The sequence below is a fragment of the Cololabis saira genome, chromosome 10, assembly GCF_033807715.1.
Source record: "Cololabis saira isolate AMF1-May2022 chromosome 10, fColSai1.1, whole genome shotgun sequence".
Classification (NCBI taxonomy): Eukaryota; Metazoa; Chordata; class Actinopteri; order Beloniformes; family Belonidae; genus Cololabis; species Cololabis saira.
Genome location: NC_084596.1, coordinates 13,993,889 through 14,014,248, shown reverse-complemented (window position 1 = coordinate 14,014,248; position 20,360 = coordinate 13,993,889). Strand labels below are relative to the sequence as shown.

Sequence of the window (20,360 nt, the reverse complement as noted above, 5' to 3'; positions counted from 1 at the left end):
TATGTGGGATTAATAAAGTTCTTATTTTTGCCATCTGAAAAAATTAAATATATTATATTTGGTGCCTAAACTGTTTCCCAAGTATATTAGTGCGTGTGTGAATGAATAAATGAGACGTAAAAGGTAAATTTCTTTGTATAAAGGCGCTTTATGAAAATAAGTCTATTTACTTGTATTAGTTTACAGCGCAGTCTTGCCACATCCAATATGGCGGCGACGTTGACGTACGGCTCAGCGCTCGATGGGGCGTCTACGTTTTTATGTCTATGCCCACAAACGCATGCAGCCAATCAGAATAAGCCAGTAATTACTAATTCATTACATCGCAAATGGGAGTGACGCAGTTTATTGTAGATCTGTAGATACTCCATGCTTTTTTTCTCCCATATGACGAGAAATCATTATATATATTTTTTAAATCGAAATCTGGACAGAGAAGTCATAATAAAATAAAAACACCACGTTAAATAAGAAGAGGCTGTATGACGGATCTGTGCGCCCGTTGATTTGGATGCCATTCCGGTGCGAGGTTGCGGTCGACCCCGAGGGCTGGATGCGATAACCGACAGGACAACATGCCGCAGCCCAAATCACGAAAGATCGCCATCCTCGGGTACAGATCCGTAGGTGAGTGTCGGGGGGAGATATCTCGTCGCTGTCATCGAGGGAATCAGATTTCTGCGGCCTCTCGACTCCCTTTAAGTCCATTATGAGCGCGCTTCACGCCTCCTAGAAATAGATTTAAATTATAGGGAGTGGGATCTTGTCACGCAATAACCTCAGAATGAGCGCCGGGAAGTAAAATGTGGCATTTGGGGGGGTTTGTTTTTTTGTTTTGTATTTTTTCGGTCGGAATCAGGAATATTTTTCCACTTGGTGGCCTTGTGGATGTGTTTCCATCCTCACCCCGGAGCCATGTTAAGGCGGATTTATGGTACTGCGTTAAATCGACGCAGAGCCTACGGCGTAAGGTACGCGGCAGCGCGCATCGTACGATGCGCGTCGCCGCGTACCCTACGCCGTAGGCTCTGCGTTGGTGTAACGCGGAACCATAAATCAGCCTTGACGCATCACGACCAGCTCAATGTGGCCATGTGAAGCAGAGAAGCGCAGTTTTTAGGAGAGGATGAGAGGATGAAAGGATGAGAGGATGAGAGGATGGCGACATCCACGCAGGGATAGAGGACAGCATGCCCGCACCACCGACACAACCCTGCAATATGCTTCCTTTTAATCATTATTTAATGCTTTCATCTGCTGAAACCGATTTACACCTCCCTTAGTATGATGATAATGTACTTTTATGGGTTTGATTCGGTCCTATTTGGGTTTTCTGTAATTTTTAAATCATTTTCCACCATCACTGTGCTGTCCTGTCCTCTCTCCTACACCTGAACCGGATGAGACTCCATTTCTCCATTTAGAAATTCATTCATGCCCTCACAGCATTGGTCTCTCCTTCATTTGATGGCGAAATGATGCCAGTGTTATTTGCATTTTTGCAGGAAAGTCTTCCTTGACCATCCAGTTCGTGGAGGGCCAGTTTGTGGATTCCTATGATCCAACAATAGAAAACAGTAAGTGGACTGTTTCACAAACTGGGTTTTCTCACAGGAAACTGTTAAATTAAGGCGGACAGCCTCTCAGATTCTGATGTTACTTGGTTGTTTCTGAAGAATTACTTACATTAATGATACATTTTGCATTAATTTTCTATCATCTGTGTTCGTTACTGATCCGGTATTGATTTGCAACAACATGTTTGACTGTCAGGATTTCTGACTTATATTTCTAGAGGTATTAAATTAAGTCAGGTAATGTTCCTTGTCCAAATATTTCACATGTTTCAGCATTGTGCCCCTAAGATCTTCATGTTTGATGAGAAAAAAAAAATAAAAAAGTGATCCTGAAAGAAACAGGGTCTGGTTGTCTTCTATTAAATCTGTTAGGATTATAATGAACTCAATGACCCGTGTCTATGAATCTTCACGTAGGCAGTAAATATGGTTAAAAATCATTATCTTTATCATTATAATTATTTGTTTGCATGTACATGCAAAATCCATCCTGAATTTTAGTAGTTTTCTGTGTCTTTCGCGTGTAAACATCATATCCTGCTCCCTACCCAAAGAGGAATCAAGATGCAGGCGGCTTTGACCTTATCCAGTTTTCTGAACATTTCATGCTGGAAAAGATCGTTTTAACTAACATTATATGAAAAAAATCAAACATTTGCACATGATAAGAAGCCTAGAAACACGAGTGACCCTGCATACGGGGGATGTGAACAGGATAAGAATGGAAAACCAGGATAAAAGTGTTCATGTAAATGCCCTCAGTAGATGAAGTTGTTCAGTTACCATGGAGATATAATTGCCTTTTTTTAGGGCAAGCCATAACAACTGATTGATACTGAAGCCAAAATCAAGCTTTTGTATGGAGCCCTTTCCCACCCTGAGAACAGATTTATATTTTAGTAACTCAAAGACACAAACTGTAACAAAAATGAATAACATAAGTATCTTTCTTAAACAGAAACCTGTCCTGCTTAACTTAGAATTGTATAAATGAATATAAAACAATAGAAAGAAAGCAGAACATCCATTAATGCACATTTTTAGTGCAATAACAAAAGTGCAAACAGAAAGTTTGTAGAAAACATATTTGTGCCTCAAAGCCATGACTGTAGGCTACAGTTGTAGTAAAACAGAAAAAACAACTTATGAACTCAACAGCTCAATGCCATTTTCCATTGGCATTTCATGACTATTTTTTGACTCTCACAGTAAAACGGGACAAAGTGAGTCCCTTTTCAGCTCAATACGGGACGTGCACTTATGTTTATAAATACGGGACGATTCCATTTTTCAAGGGACGGTTGTTAACCCTAAATGTTGTGCTTAGCATTTGTTTATATATATATATATATATATATATATATATATATATATATATATATATTTTAGTAACACAAAGACACAAACTTTTATTTCTTTGGATTTTGGATGCAGCAGGAGTTTGATTTATGAAACGATAAGTTGAGTTTCATTAGTTTGAATTTTCTTCCTCGTTTTATAGCTTGAAATGAGGTTAGACTTCACAGCATCATGCCGTATCGGCCTTCTCGCTCTCGCCTGGATAGCCGCATCTATTCACAAAAGAGCTCTCGTGAAACAGGGCGGGCCTCTCTCCCACTTCCAACCATTTCCAGCGGTACAGAACGTACCAAACCAGTCGCAGCATAGCGGGGGCCGGCTTTATATGACGGCTCATACAGGAACATCCAAGAGCCGATATTCAAAACAACTAATATGGCTGCAAGGTTGCTAAAAAACCCTCGGATCAACATGTTTTTACTGCAAAACCAACAGAACTGAGCACCATTTTGGATGTTGTCGCTCTGCCCACATCACATGCCTCGTTTCTCTGAGTGCTTGTGTGTCTGTCCAGTGGCGTCCAGAGGCAGTTTACTCTGCGTCCTTTTGACTCCACCCCCTGGAAATCAAAGTCATATTCTGAGGCCCTAAGCGAGTTCTTTGTATGGAAAACAATTAGGATGGCTGGCCGAGCTCGGCCCACAGATGGGACCATGAGGGGATTCATGTATGACACTGTTGGCCATGCCCTGCTGTGAACTCTAAATCCTGAGTCCAGGGGAGGTTTTACTCACACACAATGAATCTCAAGATTTAGTTCTTACCCACCAGGGTGCGATGTTTCCTCCCAGATAATGAACTGAAGCATTACTTTGGCTCATTTCCCCACCTTACACACTTTCAACAAGAATTTGGCTTGAATAAACCGTCCCCTCTAACGTCTGGATAAAGGATGCTTAGAAACGAAACCGTGCTTGCAAATGGATAGCACTTCGTGTGAGGCTTGTGGGACAACGTGCAGTCATTCATCAACCTCTTTTAGCACATAATCCCAGATGCTTCAGAGGTTTGAGTCTAAACTTTACCAGCAGACTGTTTTCTCTTTTGCCTGACATGTTTGCGCGCATATACCGCCCCGCGTTCCTCAGCCGTGTGGCCTGTATCTATAAATAATCCCTGGATGCTTAACATAAAGTAATGTCAGCGCTATCAGCAGGATGCTGCAGGCTGTGAGCTCACTCTTTCCCACGATAGATAACAAGACTCCTCAAGACCGATATTGACAATCCTGCTCTCAGTGAACTCAGTGGTGCCAAACTAGATCCATAGTCGTGTCTTCAAACATCTCGCAGCACAGAAACAGCGGGTAATGAAGACGCAGGTGCCCGGATTGCACGGTGTCCGGTTGTGTTTTTTTTATGTTTGTAATTGTCATTTTGAAAAGAAATATGCCACTTTTAAGAATCTGTATTTTCTTTTAATTGCAGCGTTTACTAAAATGATCACAATAAATGGACAAGAGTATCACCTCCAGCTTGTGGACACAGCAGGGCAGGTACCGTATGACTCAATACACTTCATGAATAGGAATGGGCGATATCTTACCGTTCACGATATACCGTCAAAAAAATTCCTCACGATAAGAATTTGTCATCTCGCGGTAAAAACGATAAATTTCCGTTGATGACGTTTTTGTGTAAAACTGATTTATGGTTCTGCGTTAAATCCACGCACAACGTACGTGAAGGAAGGAAGGAAGGAAGGAAGGAAGGAAGGAAGGAAGGAAGGAAGGAAGGAAGGAAGGAAGGAAAACAAGGAAAGGAGGAAGGAAGGAAAGGAGGAAGGAAGGGAGAAAAGAGGAAGGGAAGAAGGAAGGAGAGAGCAGGAGGAAGGAAGGAAGGAAGGAAGGAAGGAAGGAAGGAAGGAAGGAAGGAAGGAAGGAAGGAAGGAAGGAAGGAAGGAAGGAAGGAAGGAAGGAAGGAAGGAAGGAAGGAAGGGAGGGGAGAAGGAAGGGAGGGGAGAAGGAAGGGAGAAAACAAGGAAAGGAGGAAGGAAGGGAGAAAAGAGGAAGGGAAGAAGGAAGGAGAGAGCGGAAGGAAGGAAGGAAGGAAGGAAGGAAGGAAGGAAGGAAGGAAGGAAGGAAGGAAGGAAGGAAGGGAGGGGAGAAGGAAGGGAGGGGAGAAGGAAGGGAGAAAACAAGGAAAGGAGGAAGGAAGGGAGAAAAGAGGAAGGGAAGAAGGAAGGAGAGAGCGGAAGGAAGGAAGGAAGGAAGGAAGGAAGGAAGGAAGGAAGGAAGGAAGGAAGGAAGGAAGGAAGGAAGGAAGGAAGGAAGGAAGGAAGGAAGGAAGGAAGGAAGGAAGGAAGGAAGGAAGGAAGGAAGGAATGAGCCTGAAAGAAAGAAAGAAAGAAAGAAACAAAGAAAAAAGGATAAATTGACGTTTTTCGGTAACATACATGGCAGATCTGAGAGCGAGATAGATTTATAGTTGAAAAGGTGGAGTTCAATTGGTATTTTTTTATCGTCATTTTTATCGTTATTTTATCGTTAGTGCCAGAAATTATCGTGATACTTTTTTTAGTCCATACTGCCCATCCCTATTCATGAATGCTTCCCTGGTTAGTTGGATCTTATGTTAATACATGTTGCAACATTGCAAAGTTAATTCTTGACCTTTTTATATGTTTTCCAGGATGAATACTCCATCTTTCCACAGACTTACTCCATAGACATCAACGGTTACATTCTGGTCTACTCTGTTACATCTAATAAAAGGTGCAGGCTCACCTTCCGCTTCTTTAAAGCAACCAAATATCTCTAAAGGTCAGCAAAAATACATTTATACCCTTTTTTTTCTCCTTACAGTTTTGAAGTCGTACAAGTTATCCACGAAAAGCTGTTGGACATGGTGGGAAAAGTTCAGTAAGTGCGGCTGCTTTTTTTGGTCTGCTACCCGAGCCATTTCCCGGACATTTGTAATATATCACACAGCACAAATAACATCGTGGCCTTTTACTTTTCCCTTGATGCAGAGTTCCAATTATGCTCGTCGGAAACAAGAATGACCTACATATGGAGCGGTATGTCCCGATGCACCCCCAAGTAGCTTTTCATTAGGTTCACCGTAGGCTGCAGCGCTGCTCGTGGGTCCGAACAGTGTTTGGCTTTAATAATCACGTCTGTCCTGCAAATGCAAAGCTGAACAACAGCGTAGCGTTGGTCCACATGAGTGAACGCTGGAAGAATGTGCACCAGCCTGTTAGAGTAACACTATGTCCCTGTAAGGCTTTGTAGCATATTTATGATAAACTGCACCGAGTCAGTGGAATCCTTCACATCTGTAGATATTAGGGCTGGGCGATATATCGAGATTTTAATATATATCGATATATTTTCAAACGCGATATAGTATGAGACAATATTTATATCGATTTAAAACATTTTTTTTTTTATTTTTTACATTTTTTTTTTTAGGATTTTGATATAGCTTATTTTTTGACATTCAAACAGACTTGAATGTTTTATTTGAGATTTGCACAAATGTTTTTTTATTTGCACAACTGTCAACCCCAGTGGAAAAGTCTGCCTGTTACTGTCTACATTGTATTAATTGCACAGTGTATTTTAATTTAATTGTTATGCAGGAAAGGGATATTTGTTTTATTTTATTCAAGAAGCATTTTTATTCTATATATGCAGGCAGTTTATTTTTATTTCATTTGTTTTATACATTTTGATATTGTGCAGACCTCTGTTAATAAAGGAACCTGTGTGACATTTGGCACGAGGCTTTGTATTAAAACTGACTGTTTTTTTAAGGGTTTGCCTCAGAAAAAAATGAAGCTAACAGAGATGCTATGCTATAATGCTTTGGGGGAAACCCCAATTATGGCAACAGAAAAAATATCGATATATATCGAGTATCGCCATTCAGCTAGAAAATATTGAGATATGACTTTTGGTCCATATCGCCCAGCCATAGTAGATATGATTATTTTTTATTGATTATTTTGGTTGCATTTCTGGAAACATTTAATTGTCATTATTTAAAAAAAACAAACATTTTTTGTCCACCTCAGAGTAATCAGTTGCGAAGAGGGAAAAGCCTTAGCTGAATCCTGGAACGCAGCCTTCATGGAGTCCTCGGCTAAAGAGAACCAGGTAAAAGAGATGTTATTGACCTGCTTGAAAGATTTGCATTTGCAGTTACTCCTGAGAGTCAGGACTCTGGAAACAGATATTGACGAACGTGGCGGCGGTTTGCACTGCTGTCTGCTGCTTTTCCTCCCTTTCTATTTCCATTCAAACACGCTCAGGTCTGGCTGGATGACAGCTCAGGGCCGTACGTGAGTGTGAATACTCGCCCGTCTTCACATGTCTGCCCTGTCAGTCACTGGTAACCTTTCCACGGTGTACTCAGCGTCTCGCCTACTTCCCACACCCTCCAAGAGATACGCAGATAGAAATAAGGGTTCTGAGTGTGGAGGGACGGTGGCTAATGAAGAGATGCTATTACGACTAAGATTCTGTATTTGGAAACGCTTGATGCGATGTTGGCCACTTCTAATTTAGTTCTCCCCCTGAAAGCATCTGACAGGAACGGCACTCTTTTTCTACAAGTATTCACATTCATTACTCAGGTAGAAGTACAGATACTAGACTTTAAAAATACTCCTGTAGAAGTTGAAGTATCAACTCAAGTTTTTTACTCAAGTAAAAGTATAAAAGTACTGGTTTCAAAACTACTATGTATAAAAGTATACGGTAAAAGTAAAAGTAATGTAAGGGGGAAAAAAGCCATTAAGGACAAAAGCCATTGAAAATGAATGCATCTTAGTATAATGCAAATATATTAAAGAACCATATATGTGTACTATTGAGCATTAACATGTGTTTCAGAAAGCAGAAGATATGATGACTAGTATTGTAATGGTGCAAAAAGTCAAACTTCAGAGGCATGTTATCATTTATCCTAACCTTTATTGGAATGTACATCCAAGTTTAGTTGCAGGAATCTGAGGGAACGGATGTAAGAACAAAACTGGACAAGAACATCTGAAACAACCACAACCAAATTCACTCTATCCGGATGGAGCAATTTAACTGGATAGTTTTTTTTTAAAGGCCGAAATGAAATAGAGTAACGAGGCTGTTTTTAAAATGTAAGGAGTAAAAAGTACAGATAATTGCGTGAAAATGTAAGGAGTAAAAGTAAAAAGTCGTCTGAAAAATAATTACTCCAGTGAAGTATAGATAACCAAAATTTCTACTTAAGTAAGGTAACAAAGTATTTGTACTTTGTTACTTGACACCTCTGCCAGTAGTCAACAAAGAAGCACCAAATAGCCTTACAAACATCCATCAAACATTACACATTTGAAAGTTCTGCTTAATGAATGTCCTACCTTACAATTTGAGCCATTGCTGCCCTTCTGAGATTGATAAACGTGCAAACAAACGTGTGACAGGTGAACTATGGAAGGTGTGTCTTTTACAGTAACAAACCGTTTTCTCTCACCTCGGCTGTTTGCTTTAGATTTGTGAAGCATTATGGCGCCGTTTCCTTCACAGTTTGGGATTTAAAAGACTGGAGCATTGTTCAGTGTTAGCCTGGTAACATGGTGATCCCTGGAGCTCACGCTTCATTTGCTCTTACACGCTGAGTCAGGCCCTCCATCTGTTAAAGAGAAGAGGCCTGGCACAATAACAACCATTTATCTAATATGTGGCATTAAATGTGCTATTTTAAGACTTTGCAGAGAGAGGCCACTTAGGTTAATCACTCAACACTATTTATATGCTTAATTTTTTATGAATTAGTTTTAGGTTTAAGAGGGCAATTTAGTCTGCATGAGTCCAAAAGATGATTAACGGCTCACTCAAAAAAAACCTCATTTCCAAATCAGTCACTGTTCACTTTGTTAACTTGACCAGCAGGAGTGAACTCTGGGCCGCATCGATGCAATAATGCTTAAACTCTGAGCACGTTTATGTATTTGAGGTCTGATAAGCGGCCCCCATTGATTTCTAAATCACTGTTACATGATTATTACTTTGTCTGTTGTCCACTGCTGCACTTTTTGAGACGATGCATGAAATCCCTGCAGACACCTGAATGCATCAGGACAAATCGGGATAAATCTGAAGCTCCGATACGACAAGTGCTGGACCTGGATGCTTTGCGATTACACCCAACCACCCGCTATATTTACATTTATCAAATCACATCCAAACAACATTAGGGCTGCAAGGGAGTGAAACCAATCAATACCGCGCACATTAGACTGGGTTGTTGTGACTCAGGAGTCGCTGTGGCTCATCAGTCTTCTGGCAAAAAATTATTATTTTTTTCATCATTCATAAAATTCAGCTCTGCAAATGTTCTTGTGCCACAATTCACGATGTTGTACAAGAAAAGTAGAAATAAAACTCAAATGTCTTGGACCGATGTAGTCACAAAAAATGCCTTTATCAGCATTTCTTTGTATTTAACCACCGCTAAGCTAACTAAATACCTGCAACATCGTTGTCATGCATTAGCTGTTTCAGAGTGACGACCTCTGATTTAAATTCCACTTCACACTTCCACGCCTACAGGAGCCAAAACAGCGGCTGCACTTGAAGACGCCTACACAGTCTGTGTTTCAAAGCCCTAGCACTTTGAAGTTGTCATGTCTGTGTAGCATTTCCTGTCTTCAAGTGGACAAAAAGGCAGTAAGGTGGTTTGTTACAAAAGGTGCATCCTCCGCACGACACATTCGAGTCGCGGTTCTCTGTGCGATCTTCATTTTCAGTTAGAAAGCAAAGTCGGCCCGAAGTGCAACGCAAAGCTACTCTGGAGAAAAGGAAATAAGACTAAGAAGAGATATCTAAAAACCCTTTCGCATAAAAGAGAAAACTAAAAATAAAACCCCATCATTCAAAATGACATTGTCAAAAATAAACAATGAAATTAACACAATTTTAGATATTTTGGAAAAACACAATGGGCCGAACACAATGCCTTGTTGCTAGGCAGTTAGAGTTTAACAGTGCCGTCCATTCGGCCTCAGAAGCAATTTGCAAGTTAGAAAAAACATGTGACACATGAACCTTTAGGTCATTAGGTCAAATAACCCATTGGCTTCAGCAGCCATGTTGCTCGGGAAGCCGTAGGGAACACACCCCCTGTAAAGTCCATCAAAGTTAGCTTTGGCTACTTTCCTTCTGTGCATCCCTACTGAAATATCTCCACAGAACTGCCGGCAGACATGTACAGCAGAATGTACCATTTAACATGTTCTCTGTCGTAAAAGCAAACATTACTATCGTGTTTAACTGATGCTGGGTTAATACAAATGGCTGGTTGCGTCATTAAGCGTGGTAACATGACAATTACAGATGAGGAAGGGATAAAGGGTAGCCATTGGCAGTGCTGAACGCCAATCAATCATATTAGAAATACATTTACTATTTGCTATAAATTATTTTAGCATGGCAGAAAGAAATTCTCCCCTGCAGAGTTTTCAAAGATGTGAAATGAAATGATTGAGACTAAAATGTTAGTTTGTTTTTTTTTTAACCAGGCTGAAAATATGTTTATTTTTGCCTTAAATTTGGACATTTTAACACGGGAGTCAACGGAGACTGACTGGTTTTTACAGCCAGCCTCCAACGGCCAGTGGAGGAACTGCTACTAATGAATCTAACCCCCAGCCTGAAAGTTAGATGGTCGGCCCTTGGCCACTCGCCCCTGCTAGGTTTGTTAGCAGCAGCTAAAACATCAGAACAAATCTGCTGTGTGACGACAGACTGGTGGAGCTGTTAGCCACGGCTAACGTTGACTGACATAAAGTGGACGTATTCCAGTCAGTTTCCTTGGACTGTTTGTCCCGCCCATCTGCAGCATGCCGTACTGCACGGCGTCGGGAAGTAGGAGGAAAAAGAGGCTTCAAAACCTCACCAGAAAACCTTTGGGTGACATCACTGGTAGTCTGTTCATTAATTTAACAGCCCTGGGGTTTCTTGCTACAGGGTAGATATCCCATCAGTTTGACATTTAAACATAAGCCATGCTTACGAATTCAAGTAATTTTCAACATGTGGTGCGTTTCTCCATACTACACACTTATGTCAATATTTACCCTCATCTACACTAAATCTGGAAATTGACCATGAAGTTCACTTCTGAATCACAGCTACTGATTTGGCGACTGCCAAAACTGCCCCAGCAGAATAGGAAGCTAAATAAGTCAAAAGCCCGTTTTAAATGTGTTTCCAGTAGTTTCCAGCCACTCTCACAACAAATCAGCTAAACCTGTGTTTGTTGTGAGTTAAATTCAAAATCGGGAGGTTTAGGTAGTTGGTGTTAAATGCTGCTACATCCGTTAACAAAGTTAACAAGGAAAATTAAAATGTAACATTTCAGAAACACAACCACTAAACATAAACACTCAACAAAACCAAAAGTATATTTCACAAAACCTGGTAGTTTAGAAATTCAACCTGAAAACGCAAGGTTTAACAAAGCTACACAGGAAAAGCAGTACGTAACAGCTACCAGAGAGGGGTTTTGTTTTCCAAGCAAAGAACCAACATCTGTTTCACGCCAATGAAAGACGTTTTAGTCAACTCTTTTCTTTTTAAAAGGAAACACTTTTAGTCCAAAGGGAGAAGTAATTATTGACCCTAGGACCAGGGGTGGGCAGTCCTGGTCCTGCAGGGCCGGTGTCCTACCTGTTGTAGATGTTTCCCTGCTTCAACACACCTGATTCAAGTTAGTGGTCACCATCGAGGTCTGCACAAGTGTTGATGATTAGGGAAACATCTCAAACATGCAGGACACCAGCCCTCAAGGAGCAGGATTTCCCGCCCCTGCTCTTGAGACTGTTCTCTGAACCACATCTCCCCCTACAGGCCGGTAGAAACCACACACCACGGCTTTTCTGCTTTCTTCTTGTTTTTTCTGAAAGTTTGTTGTGTTTTATTCAAATGCATATGCTGCTGTATTTTGTTACCAATGCAACAGGCTTATGTTTTTCTCACTAAGAATCATTTTCAAATGAAGTCACCGTTAAAACATTCCCATCTCTGTCGTGGGTGAGCCATGTTACGGAGTTTTGTGTGTGTGTTTCCTTGCTCTCTCAGACGGCCGTAGAGGTTTTCCGAAGGATGATCCTGGAGGCAGAAAAGATGGATGGCGGCGTGCAACCGGGAAAAACATCCTGCTCCATGATGTAGAGCTGTCTAATCAACACACAGGACACTGCACTGGGATATCCCGTTACTTGAAGGCTAGCTGCCAGTCCTCCTCCACCTCAGCTGACTCCACCCCCAGGGTCCTAAATATCCAATACTGTCTATTTATGGCTCTGATTCCACTGTTATTTATCAGTATTTCTCGTTCCCCTTCGATCATCCTTGTTTTTCTTTGTGTGTTGGATGAAACAAAAGGACGAATGGTGTAATCCTTGTCTTCAATTTTTCCACAATCTGCCCATCCATCTCCTGTGCTCGGCACTGATGCAAAACATTAAAATGCATACATGGATGTATCAGAAAAAATGATTTCGCGTCCCAGATGTGACAATACTTGTGAACCGGAGAGAAGATAGTAGTGAATCGGTGCATCTTAGCTTCTCATAATACGGCGCTTTTACACTAGTAACTACTCAGCTCGACTCTACTCGCCTCGCCCCGGTTTTGCGCTTTTCCACTAGGGGTGGAGGCGGGTGGAGGCGTGCCGAGTAGATACTTTTTCTGTATCTATTCTGCCGAGGTTCTGAGCGTGCTGAGTCGGCCCTGGATCTGACGTCATCACACTACAGGCCACCGATTGGTCGGGAGGCGGGGCCATCAGACGTTTGAATCAGGAGGCGGAAATCAGCGAAAGAGCGACTCGCGGCTTATTCATTTTATTCGACAAGCAAAAGTAGCGCAAAAGTCTGTTTGGTGATCCAACTCTGAGGTGCAGATGTTCATAAACCTGGTGGCTGAGGAGAGAATTAAAAAGGGATCTAGACGGGCGATAAGGAACGACCAGATCTGCTGCTCGCGCCTCCAGCTGACTTTTCAGCAGCGCCGAGACAAACGCTTGAAGCTTCTTTCACTCTCATTTTTTAACTTGATATCAAACACCAATCAATCATCAAGCCAAGCAGCACATATATCATCTCCTCCAGGTTCTACATCTTTATTGTTCTCCGTTTAGATCACACAATCAAATACGTCACAGCAGCTTCGCTCCAACCCGCCCACTTCTCATCTGGGTGTCTAGAAACAAACGAGGACGAGGCGAGTGGAGGCGAGACGAGTCGAGTCGCGCTGAGTAGGTACTAGCATAAAAGCGCCAATAGTGCAACTTCCATATAAGCTATAGGCCCTCTTTCTGTTTAAATAACACAAGATAAGAAAAAAAACCCATACCAAGCATTCTCCTCCAACACAGGTCTGTAAACACATTTCTTCTGATACATCGACCGCTCTTTTTCTACTTCATCACCTCGCAGTACCCACTTTTCTGTCCCTCAGTTTGTTTCATAGCGGTTCCTGTCAGCCAAAAAGAAACTCTGCATCCATTTTCTAATGTTGAAAATGTTGTACAAATGTTTTTGATTGTAATCATTAAAGCAAAAAGTGGTTATGTAAACAGGCTGGTTTGTGGATTCTGACTGAGGTTTTTGCAACCAGGAAAACGACTCAAGTTTATTCATTAGAACTTTTAACATTTGATTTTTTTTACAGTTTTACAGCAATGAAGACAGTTTGGTCTGTCTGTTTTAGGCGTAACTGGTGTCTCCAACTACTTTTTTATTCAAGGAAGTGTACATCGCTTTAAAGATGGTCAGAGTAATAGAATATCTTTATGTTCACCACATATGATGCATGCTGTTTTAAAATGGAAAAAGAAAGAGATTGCTGATTTTAAAACATAAGAAAGAATGAATGAACAGATGCGTACTCTTTTCCGGACTTATTTAATTAGCAGGGATAGGAAATTGCAGACTACATCTTTCTAAAAAAAGCTGCTTTTGTATGTTCATACATTCATTCTGATGTGGAGCCATTGGGGCTTTATTTCCCGTTCGGCTTTTGCTGCAGGGCTTCAGAATTTCTCTTCATTAGGAATTATAAGGTGTTGCAAAAGTCTTCGGAGCAGCAGTTCATGTCAATGTAGGCGTTGAGCTTCAGCAGCGTGCAGTCTGACAGGGCCATGCATTTCTGGTAATGACCACCTAAGAAAGTAATGGGCAAAAGGTGGAAGTTTATGAAGCAAGAAGGATGTCCCTTAGGGAGGCGTTTCCACGATTCACAAGCGTTTCACAGTTCCTCTTATTTGAGGATGGAGTTCAGCTAATTATTTCTGTAAATTAAGCTACAAACATTAAATGCATGAAAAATGTGAAAATTCTTCATCCCTGAGGACAATTTCATTGTTTTGGGAAACTCACCTGGTGGCCTGAGGAAGTTGGCGGAAGCGCAGCCATCCTTCCATGGTTTACATGTCTCCACGGTGAGCTCACAGTCCTGTCCAGCCTTTTTTGGGATGCAGCGATGGCACTGCAGAGCTTCACCTGTACACAGAGCAAACATGGATGTACAGGACTGTCTCAGAAAATTAGAATATTGTGATAAAGTTCTTTATTTTCTGTAATGCAATTAAAAAAACTAAAATGTCATACATTCTGGATTCATTACAAATCAACTGAAATATTGCAAGCCTTTTATTATTTTAATATTGCTGATTAGGGTTTACAGTTTAAGATTAAGATTCCCAGAATATTCTAATTTTTCGAGATAGGATATTTGAGTTTTCTTAAACTGTAAACCATGATCAGCAATATTAAAATAATAAAAGGCTTGCAATATTTCAGTTGATTTGTAATGAATCCAGAATGTATGACATTTTTGTTTTTGTAATTGCACTACAGAAAATCACAATATTCTAATTTTCTGAGACAGTCCTGTATATCAGATTTCATTTTCTTTAAATGTATCTGATCCAATATCCAAGTTTTTCCACAAGGTTTGACTTAGATGTTAATTTTCTCCTCTGATTATCCCGAGAGATTCATTTTGTAAGTCAGTTTCATGTCTCATTCCAAATGTGTCTGCTGTAAAATGCATCAGTGACAACAAAAAGGAAAATATGGGTCTCCCCGCTGCCCAGCAGCAGAGTTTGTGTTGATACACTGGAGAATCAGTGACAGACTCACCGGCTGCAAACAGCAGGGTGACGGTTAAAGCCAGGACCAACAACTTCATTGTGCCGTTCAGCGCTGCACCCTGTGGCAGATAAAGCACAATCTGATAACCTGCACGCTGCTTTCAAATCAACAGATTTCACGTCTGGAAAGGCATGAAATGAAAGTCTATCTCGTCTGGAAATTTCTGTCAGAGGTGAAATTGTCTTATTTTGAAGGAACGGAAGCACAGTTTATCAATATTGACATTTAATTAAAAAGTACATTAAATTAAAACTAAGCTTGATGCTGATTTTATACAAGTGTTACGAACCAATTCCACATGGACATGGATTGGGCTAAATACAAAACAACAGATAAGTGTTTTTATCCAGAAAAACTCCTGTACATACCTTGCTGATCTGCCAATGACTGAGTTGCATTCACCGACTTTCCCTGATTTTATACTCCTCCTTACTTTATTCTGCCATGGTAACGTCCCGTTAAGAGTTATAGCCGTGTTGTGTCTATATACTTAGCACCTCACTCTCTTCGGGGACAATGTGGTCAGAGGTTACACTTTCCCAATGTATTACGCAAGAGCGGTCAGACCTTTGAACGATATCAGACCGCGAGGATTTAATTCTTTGTCAAAAAAAATGTTTACTTTTGGTGGATCCAGATGAAACGACGCACCTTTGGTACATTAAATAACATTTGCACTGGCTTTTGAAATAAAGAACAAAGTCTGATTTTGTTTGAGCTGCCATGAACTGTTTGATTAATCTAATGCAAGTGTAAAAGGACTACAGCTCTCTGGTTGATTCAGCAGGTATGATTAAACTCAAGGTCAAAATACAGAACCAGTCCCAAAAACACGTCCGATAAAAACATACACATTCAATCACTCTGTTATTTAGGTCATCGTGTAGATAGGGGGTGACCTGATAAATGAGTGCATTCATATTCCTCGAGCATCACATATTTAGTTTGTTCCCTACCCCGAAGGATCATTTGATTCACGCCCAGTCTCCACATTTGCTACTTTTTTCTAAGGTTTTACTAAAATAAAAGTTGAAAATCACAAACTGAATGCATGTACCACAAAGGAAGTAATAAGAAATCAGTGAAACGGTTGCAAATGATCTAAAATGAGTGGCACTGACAGGTTCCGTCGGAGGACGGTTGGCTCATTTCAGAGTGTGCACCTCACGCAGCAGGTGAAAAAACAAGTCGTATTTGCTTTGGAACCCCTCCCTCCTGCCCGGCCCCAAACGTGGCGATGTTTAAAATTGTGACCGTTTGTCTCCTCCCTAGATTTCCAAAGGTCAAGGTCTAAGTTGATCCAGGGGGGGATCCTCTGATTCACTGGCAGGGAAACAATAACTGAGAGGGGGATTCTGACGGAGAAGAAGGAGAGGTATCTGCTTTCGCGTACACTTGGCGGCCCGACACCCCGCTGCTGTTTACACTTGTGCACGGATAACTAGTTTGAGGCAGAGTGGGGGCCACGCCTCGCTGCCGCCGCTGCTGCTTGTCGGAGGATAGTTTATAGCTTTTTGGTCATTCCTGCCCTTTCACCTCTCCTCCCTGTGTTTGTTTTCCCTCTCCATCTCCCCTCATCTGGACACAACCCAAATATTACTCTGCGAGCGCTGCCAAAGTGTGACATCACTCCGAAAGCTCAATCAAAGCAAAACCTCTCCCACTCCATTGTTTGGCTCTCCTTTACAGGCAAACTCCAATATCAGCACTGGCACATGTAAGGGAAACTGTCCATGTGGCAAAATGTCTAAACCCCCCCATTGTTGTGCCTTTGTTGCCCCTGCCTCGCAATGCCACCTCTCTCTCTGTCGGCCATATATATCTGGGAGTCCAAATTTTTCCACTCTTAGACTGTGTGAGTATTGTGGGGAGAGTTAAGAGTGGAAAATGTCTCAGTACTCAGGAAAGGTGAGTACCGCAACGACAATTGCAGCCACAGTAAACCTTTCCCAGACATTCGCATAGGCGTTTCACACACAAAAGCAAATCACAAAAAGACACAAGTTGCTATGATTTGTCCAACTTTGGGGCGTCTATCAAAAATCTTTCTATCTGTTCGAACTGTTGGCGGTATTTTTTCAACGTGTCTTTGCTTCTTTGGTGAAAAAAACAAACAGATTGTGTTCTATGAGGGGAAATGTTTCACCGGGAGAAAGCTGGAGATCCGCAGTGACTGCGACAACTTCCAGGACCGCGGCTTCATGAACAGGGTGAACTCTATCCGCGTGGAGAGCGGGGCCTTCATCTGCTTCGACCACCCAGACTTCAAGGGCCAGCAGTATATTCTGGAGCACGGAGAGTACCCTGAGTTCCAGCGCTGGAATGCCCATAATGATCACATGGGCTCCTGCAAGCCAATCAGGATGGTAAAAGTGTGTGTTGTGTATGTCTGAGTGAGACGCAGGCTGGCGGCAGACGCATATTTGGCCGGTAAGAAAGTCTGTTAGGGTGAGATTTCGATGGCCTTGGTTACTTTCATCTCTATGCCAGCTAAATCAACAGGTAGTTGATCACTAATGTTCATAATAATGGATGAACCAGGTTGCATACAAGTTTTGGCATTGCAAACTATCAGCTAATAGAAATCCACTTAGGATGTGCAACCCACCACCTATGCATTTAATGTTGAGATTTCTGTAGGCCTCTGTCACACAGAGGAGACAGCCTTGCTAGTTTGCAGAGAGAGGGGAAGCCGATTGTTTGCCATCGTGACTCAGCGAGCATACGTGCCTTTTTCCCTCCTCAGCACGGAGAACACTACAGGTTGGAGCTGTTCGAGGCAGACAACTTCTCCGGCCAGTGTGTGGAGATGTGTGACGACTGTCCGTTCCTGCAGGCGCGAGGCCTGACCAAGAACTGTATCAACTCCCTCAGGGTTTATGGAGACGGCGCGTAAGTATCTCTGTGGCCATAATTAACTGTTTGACTGAACCTTCCTTCAGCAGATCCATCCAGCACTTCTCAACATGACTAATTACTAATGATGATAGTTTTGCTTACATTTCTCAACCATATCACATAATCAGCTCACAGGGAACATTAATACTCCAAAAACATCTTCTATGCATTTTCTAGTAGCTGAATCTAATGCCTTCTGAACATTTGGCAGGAAACTTTCTGGGATTTAAAAAAAAAAAAAGGCCTTGCACATTGATTTAATTAAGAAATTGTGCAAAGTGCGTCATTAAAATATTGAACAATGAGACGATATATGTTAAATAAGAGTGCCTGAGACGCTTTTAATCCTCATATAACCGTTTATCAATTTTCAATTACTTTTTCTGTGACACTAACAGCTCTGAAGCATTGATATTATTTACAAAGAAAATGTAATGAGTAACATTTAGCAGGGTAACACACATACATCAAAAGGAGTGTTATGATTTCATGGTCGTCATCTTAAAATTTTAGCAGAAAGTCGTTCCCATTTAAGTCTGTGGGACTTTCAGACTGTTTGTTTTTCCTTTATTTATTGTATTTAGCAGCGTTCCCTAATCCTGGCCCTGGAGGGCTGTTGTCCTGCATGTTCTAGATATTTCCCCCATGAAGCCAACATCCATATGAATGCTTGGATGAGTGATTTTTACATGTTTGTTTTCATATTTCTAAATAAAACACGCAAGATTAGGAATCTCTGAGGTGCAAATGCAACCTGAGGTTTTACGATGCTGACCCCGGACTGGGTTCAGGTCTTGCACCTGATTAAAAGCACAATACTGTTAAACTGACTTAAAGTGCTCCTCTGAGAGAAATCTCACTATCAAATAAGAGTCACTATCTGTCATTTGGCATAAACTGTACGGCCCGGTCCCTGACTGGTTTTTGTTGACTCTCTCCGAGCAGCTGGGTGTTGTACGAGGAGCCAAACTACCGCGGCCGCATGTACATCGTGGAGAGAGGAAACTACTGCTCACACGTGGAGTGGCAGGCAGAGAACCCCAACATTCAGTCTGTCCGCAGGGTGGCAAACTACTTTTAAAGCTACCTCACCATTGATGTTTCAGGAAACTAAATCCGACACCCCACTGTCAAGTGTCTGACTCTGGTGCTGAAGATGAATAAAAAGATACAGAAAATGTTTCATGCTGCTGGTTCTTTTATTTTTGTACTGAATAATTCCCAGGATGAAATAAACTAGTGATCCTACAGTATTTCAACCATGTATTTTTTTTTTTTTTCATCCTTTTTGTGCTCAATTAATGTGGAACTCCTACTTATTTTATTGGGGAAATAGCTGTGACTCAGGTAATTGCTTTCCGCTGTACGCCATAGCCGGGGAACTTTTAAGTGCACTGCTTTACCACATACTAATGGATCCATTACTAAGAAATATAAGACATTTTGAACGCCACTAAACTCAGATTAATACACGTATCTGGAATTTATTTAATCAAGCATTTAAACACTAAAAGTGAAAAAAAAAACTAAAACAACTATGATTGTAATGACAGCAGTTAAAACAAGCAGCCAATATTCAACTAAAGAAAATGTTCCCATTAAACCCGTCAACCTTTTGATGCCTACACAGATGAATGTTTGACAGTCACAGGGGAACAATAGAAATGGTGCATCCTTGCCACATAGGAAGGATAAATCAAGAGTGAATAAAAAAAGGATACACAGTGTAGGTACACCTGCCCTGGGGAGCTCTGCTACCACCTAGTGTCATTTATCTATTTTACTGTGTCGCTATGTTCAGGGCTCTCTGGGGGACTTCTGCAACATCTGACCAAAACATGCCAACGTAAAATGCCTCCCACGTCAGTTTGCAAGCAAGAAGCATGTAAAAATAGACCAATAATACTCAATAAGTAACAAGTAACAAGTTCATAAGTTCACCAGTTTATAAATCTTGACTGATGTTAGGGATGAAGGGTGGTTACATTTAGATTTTATAGCTATGACCCAGTAAAGGAAATTAAATCAGTTTATGGGATATATTTGAGAAAACTGCAGAATTCAGAGACAGGAAAGGTTGGCTGGTGGACTACTTTTCAGCATTTAGGCTGACCTTGTTTTATCACTTTGTCTTGTTACTCTGATTGCATTTACTTGTTAGATGGATTAATTTACTGTACTGTACACTTATGTCAGCTGATAACTTAAGGGACAACATGGGTGGTGTCACGAGTTCATACTGTTGTCCATGTAGCAACACCAAAAAAAAAAAAGAAAAAAGATCCTTACAATCTATTGGTGTTTCCATACAACACAACACAAACTTTTTTTATTTTTAGAGTTCTTATAACTATGGAACAAAGTCCTCCTACTAATCTCTGA

General features: G+C 41.2%; 3 protein-coding genes across 3 annotated transcripts; 2 read left to right on the top strand and 1 right to left on the bottom strand.

The window, feature by feature from the left end:
• The first annotated feature begins 327 nt into the window (after window positions 1–327).
• LOC133452445 (GTP-binding protein Rheb) lies at window positions 328–13,000 on the top strand. Its single transcript, XM_061731754.1, has 8 exons — window positions 328–627; window positions 1,506–1,577; window positions 4,364–4,431; window positions 5,567–5,649; window positions 5,740–5,796; window positions 5,907–5,954; window positions 6,954–7,035; window positions 12,001–13,000. The coding sequence occupies exons 1-8, from the start codon at window positions 576–578 to the stop codon at window positions 12,091–12,093; spliced, it is 555 nt and encodes a 184-aa protein (XP_061587738.1). The 5' UTR covers window positions 328–575; the 3' UTR covers window positions 12,094–13,000.
• An 812-nt stretch (window positions 13,001–13,812) lies between these two features.
• Window positions 13,813–15,555, bottom strand: ly97.3 (lymphocyte antigen 97, tandem duplicate 3). Its single transcript, XM_061731756.1, has 4 exons — window positions 15,449–15,555; window positions 15,069–15,138; window positions 14,304–14,426; window positions 13,813–14,087 (listed from the first exon to the last, which is right to left on the bottom strand). Exons 1-4 carry the CDS (start codon window positions 15,476–15,478, stop codon window positions 13,981–13,983), a joined length of 330 nt encoding a protein of 109 aa, XP_061587740.1. The 5' UTR covers window positions 15,479–15,555; the 3' UTR covers window positions 13,813–13,980.
• Window positions 15,556–16,831: 1,276 nt separating this feature from the next.
• Window positions 16,832–19,158, top strand: LOC133452446 (gamma-crystallin N-A). The gene is made up of 4 exons (XM_061731755.1): window positions 16,832–16,988; window positions 17,198–17,446; window positions 17,827–17,972; window positions 18,924–19,158. The coding sequence occupies exons 1-4, from the start codon at window positions 16,968–16,970 to the stop codon at window positions 19,057–19,059; spliced, it is 552 nt and encodes a 183-aa protein (XP_061587739.1). The 5' UTR covers window positions 16,832–16,967; the 3' UTR covers window positions 19,060–19,158.
• Window positions 19,159–20,360: the final 1,202 nt, after the last annotated feature.

What these genes read in the sequence shown, in the direction of transcription:
- LOC133452446 (XM_061731755.1), top strand. Translation starts at nt 16,968, where the DNA reads ATGTCTCAGTACTCAGGAAAG. An exon ending in TGTCTCAGTACTCAGGAAAG is followed by an intron (nt 16,989 to 17,197) that starts GTGAGTACCGCA and finishes AAAAACAAACAG; the next exon opens with ATTGTGTTCTATGAGGGGAA. An exon ending in CCTGCAAGCCAATCAGGATG is followed by an intron (nt 17,447 to 17,826) that starts GTAAAAGTGTGT and finishes TTCCCTCCTCAG; the next exon opens with CACGGAGAACACTACAGGTT.
- LOC133452445 (XM_061731754.1), top strand. Translation starts at nt 576, where the DNA reads ATGCCGCAGCCCAAATCACGAAAGATCGCCATCCTCGGGTACAGATCC. An exon ending in TCTGTTACATCTAATAAAAG is followed by an intron (nt 5,650 to 5,739) that starts GTGCAGGCTCAC and finishes TTCTCCTTACAG; the next exon opens with TTTTGAAGTCGTACAAGTTA. An exon ending in AATGACCTACATATGGAGCG is followed by an intron (nt 5,955 to 6,953) that starts GTATGTCCCGAT and finishes TGTCCACCTCAG; the next exon opens with AGTAATCAGTTGCGAAGAGG.
- ly97.3 (XM_061731756.1), bottom strand. Translation starts at nt 15,478, where the DNA reads ATGCAACTCAGTCATTGGCAGATCAGCAAG. An exon ending in CACCCTGCTGTTTGCAGCCG is followed by an intron (nt 14,427 to 15,068) that starts GTGAGTCTGTCA and finishes CTCTGTGTACAG; the next exon opens with GTGAAGCTCTGCAGTGCCAT. An exon ending in CAACTTCCTCAGGCCACCAG is followed by an intron (nt 14,088 to 14,303) that starts GTGAGTTTCCCA and finishes TTACTTTCTTAG; the next exon opens with GTGGTCATTACCAGAAATGC.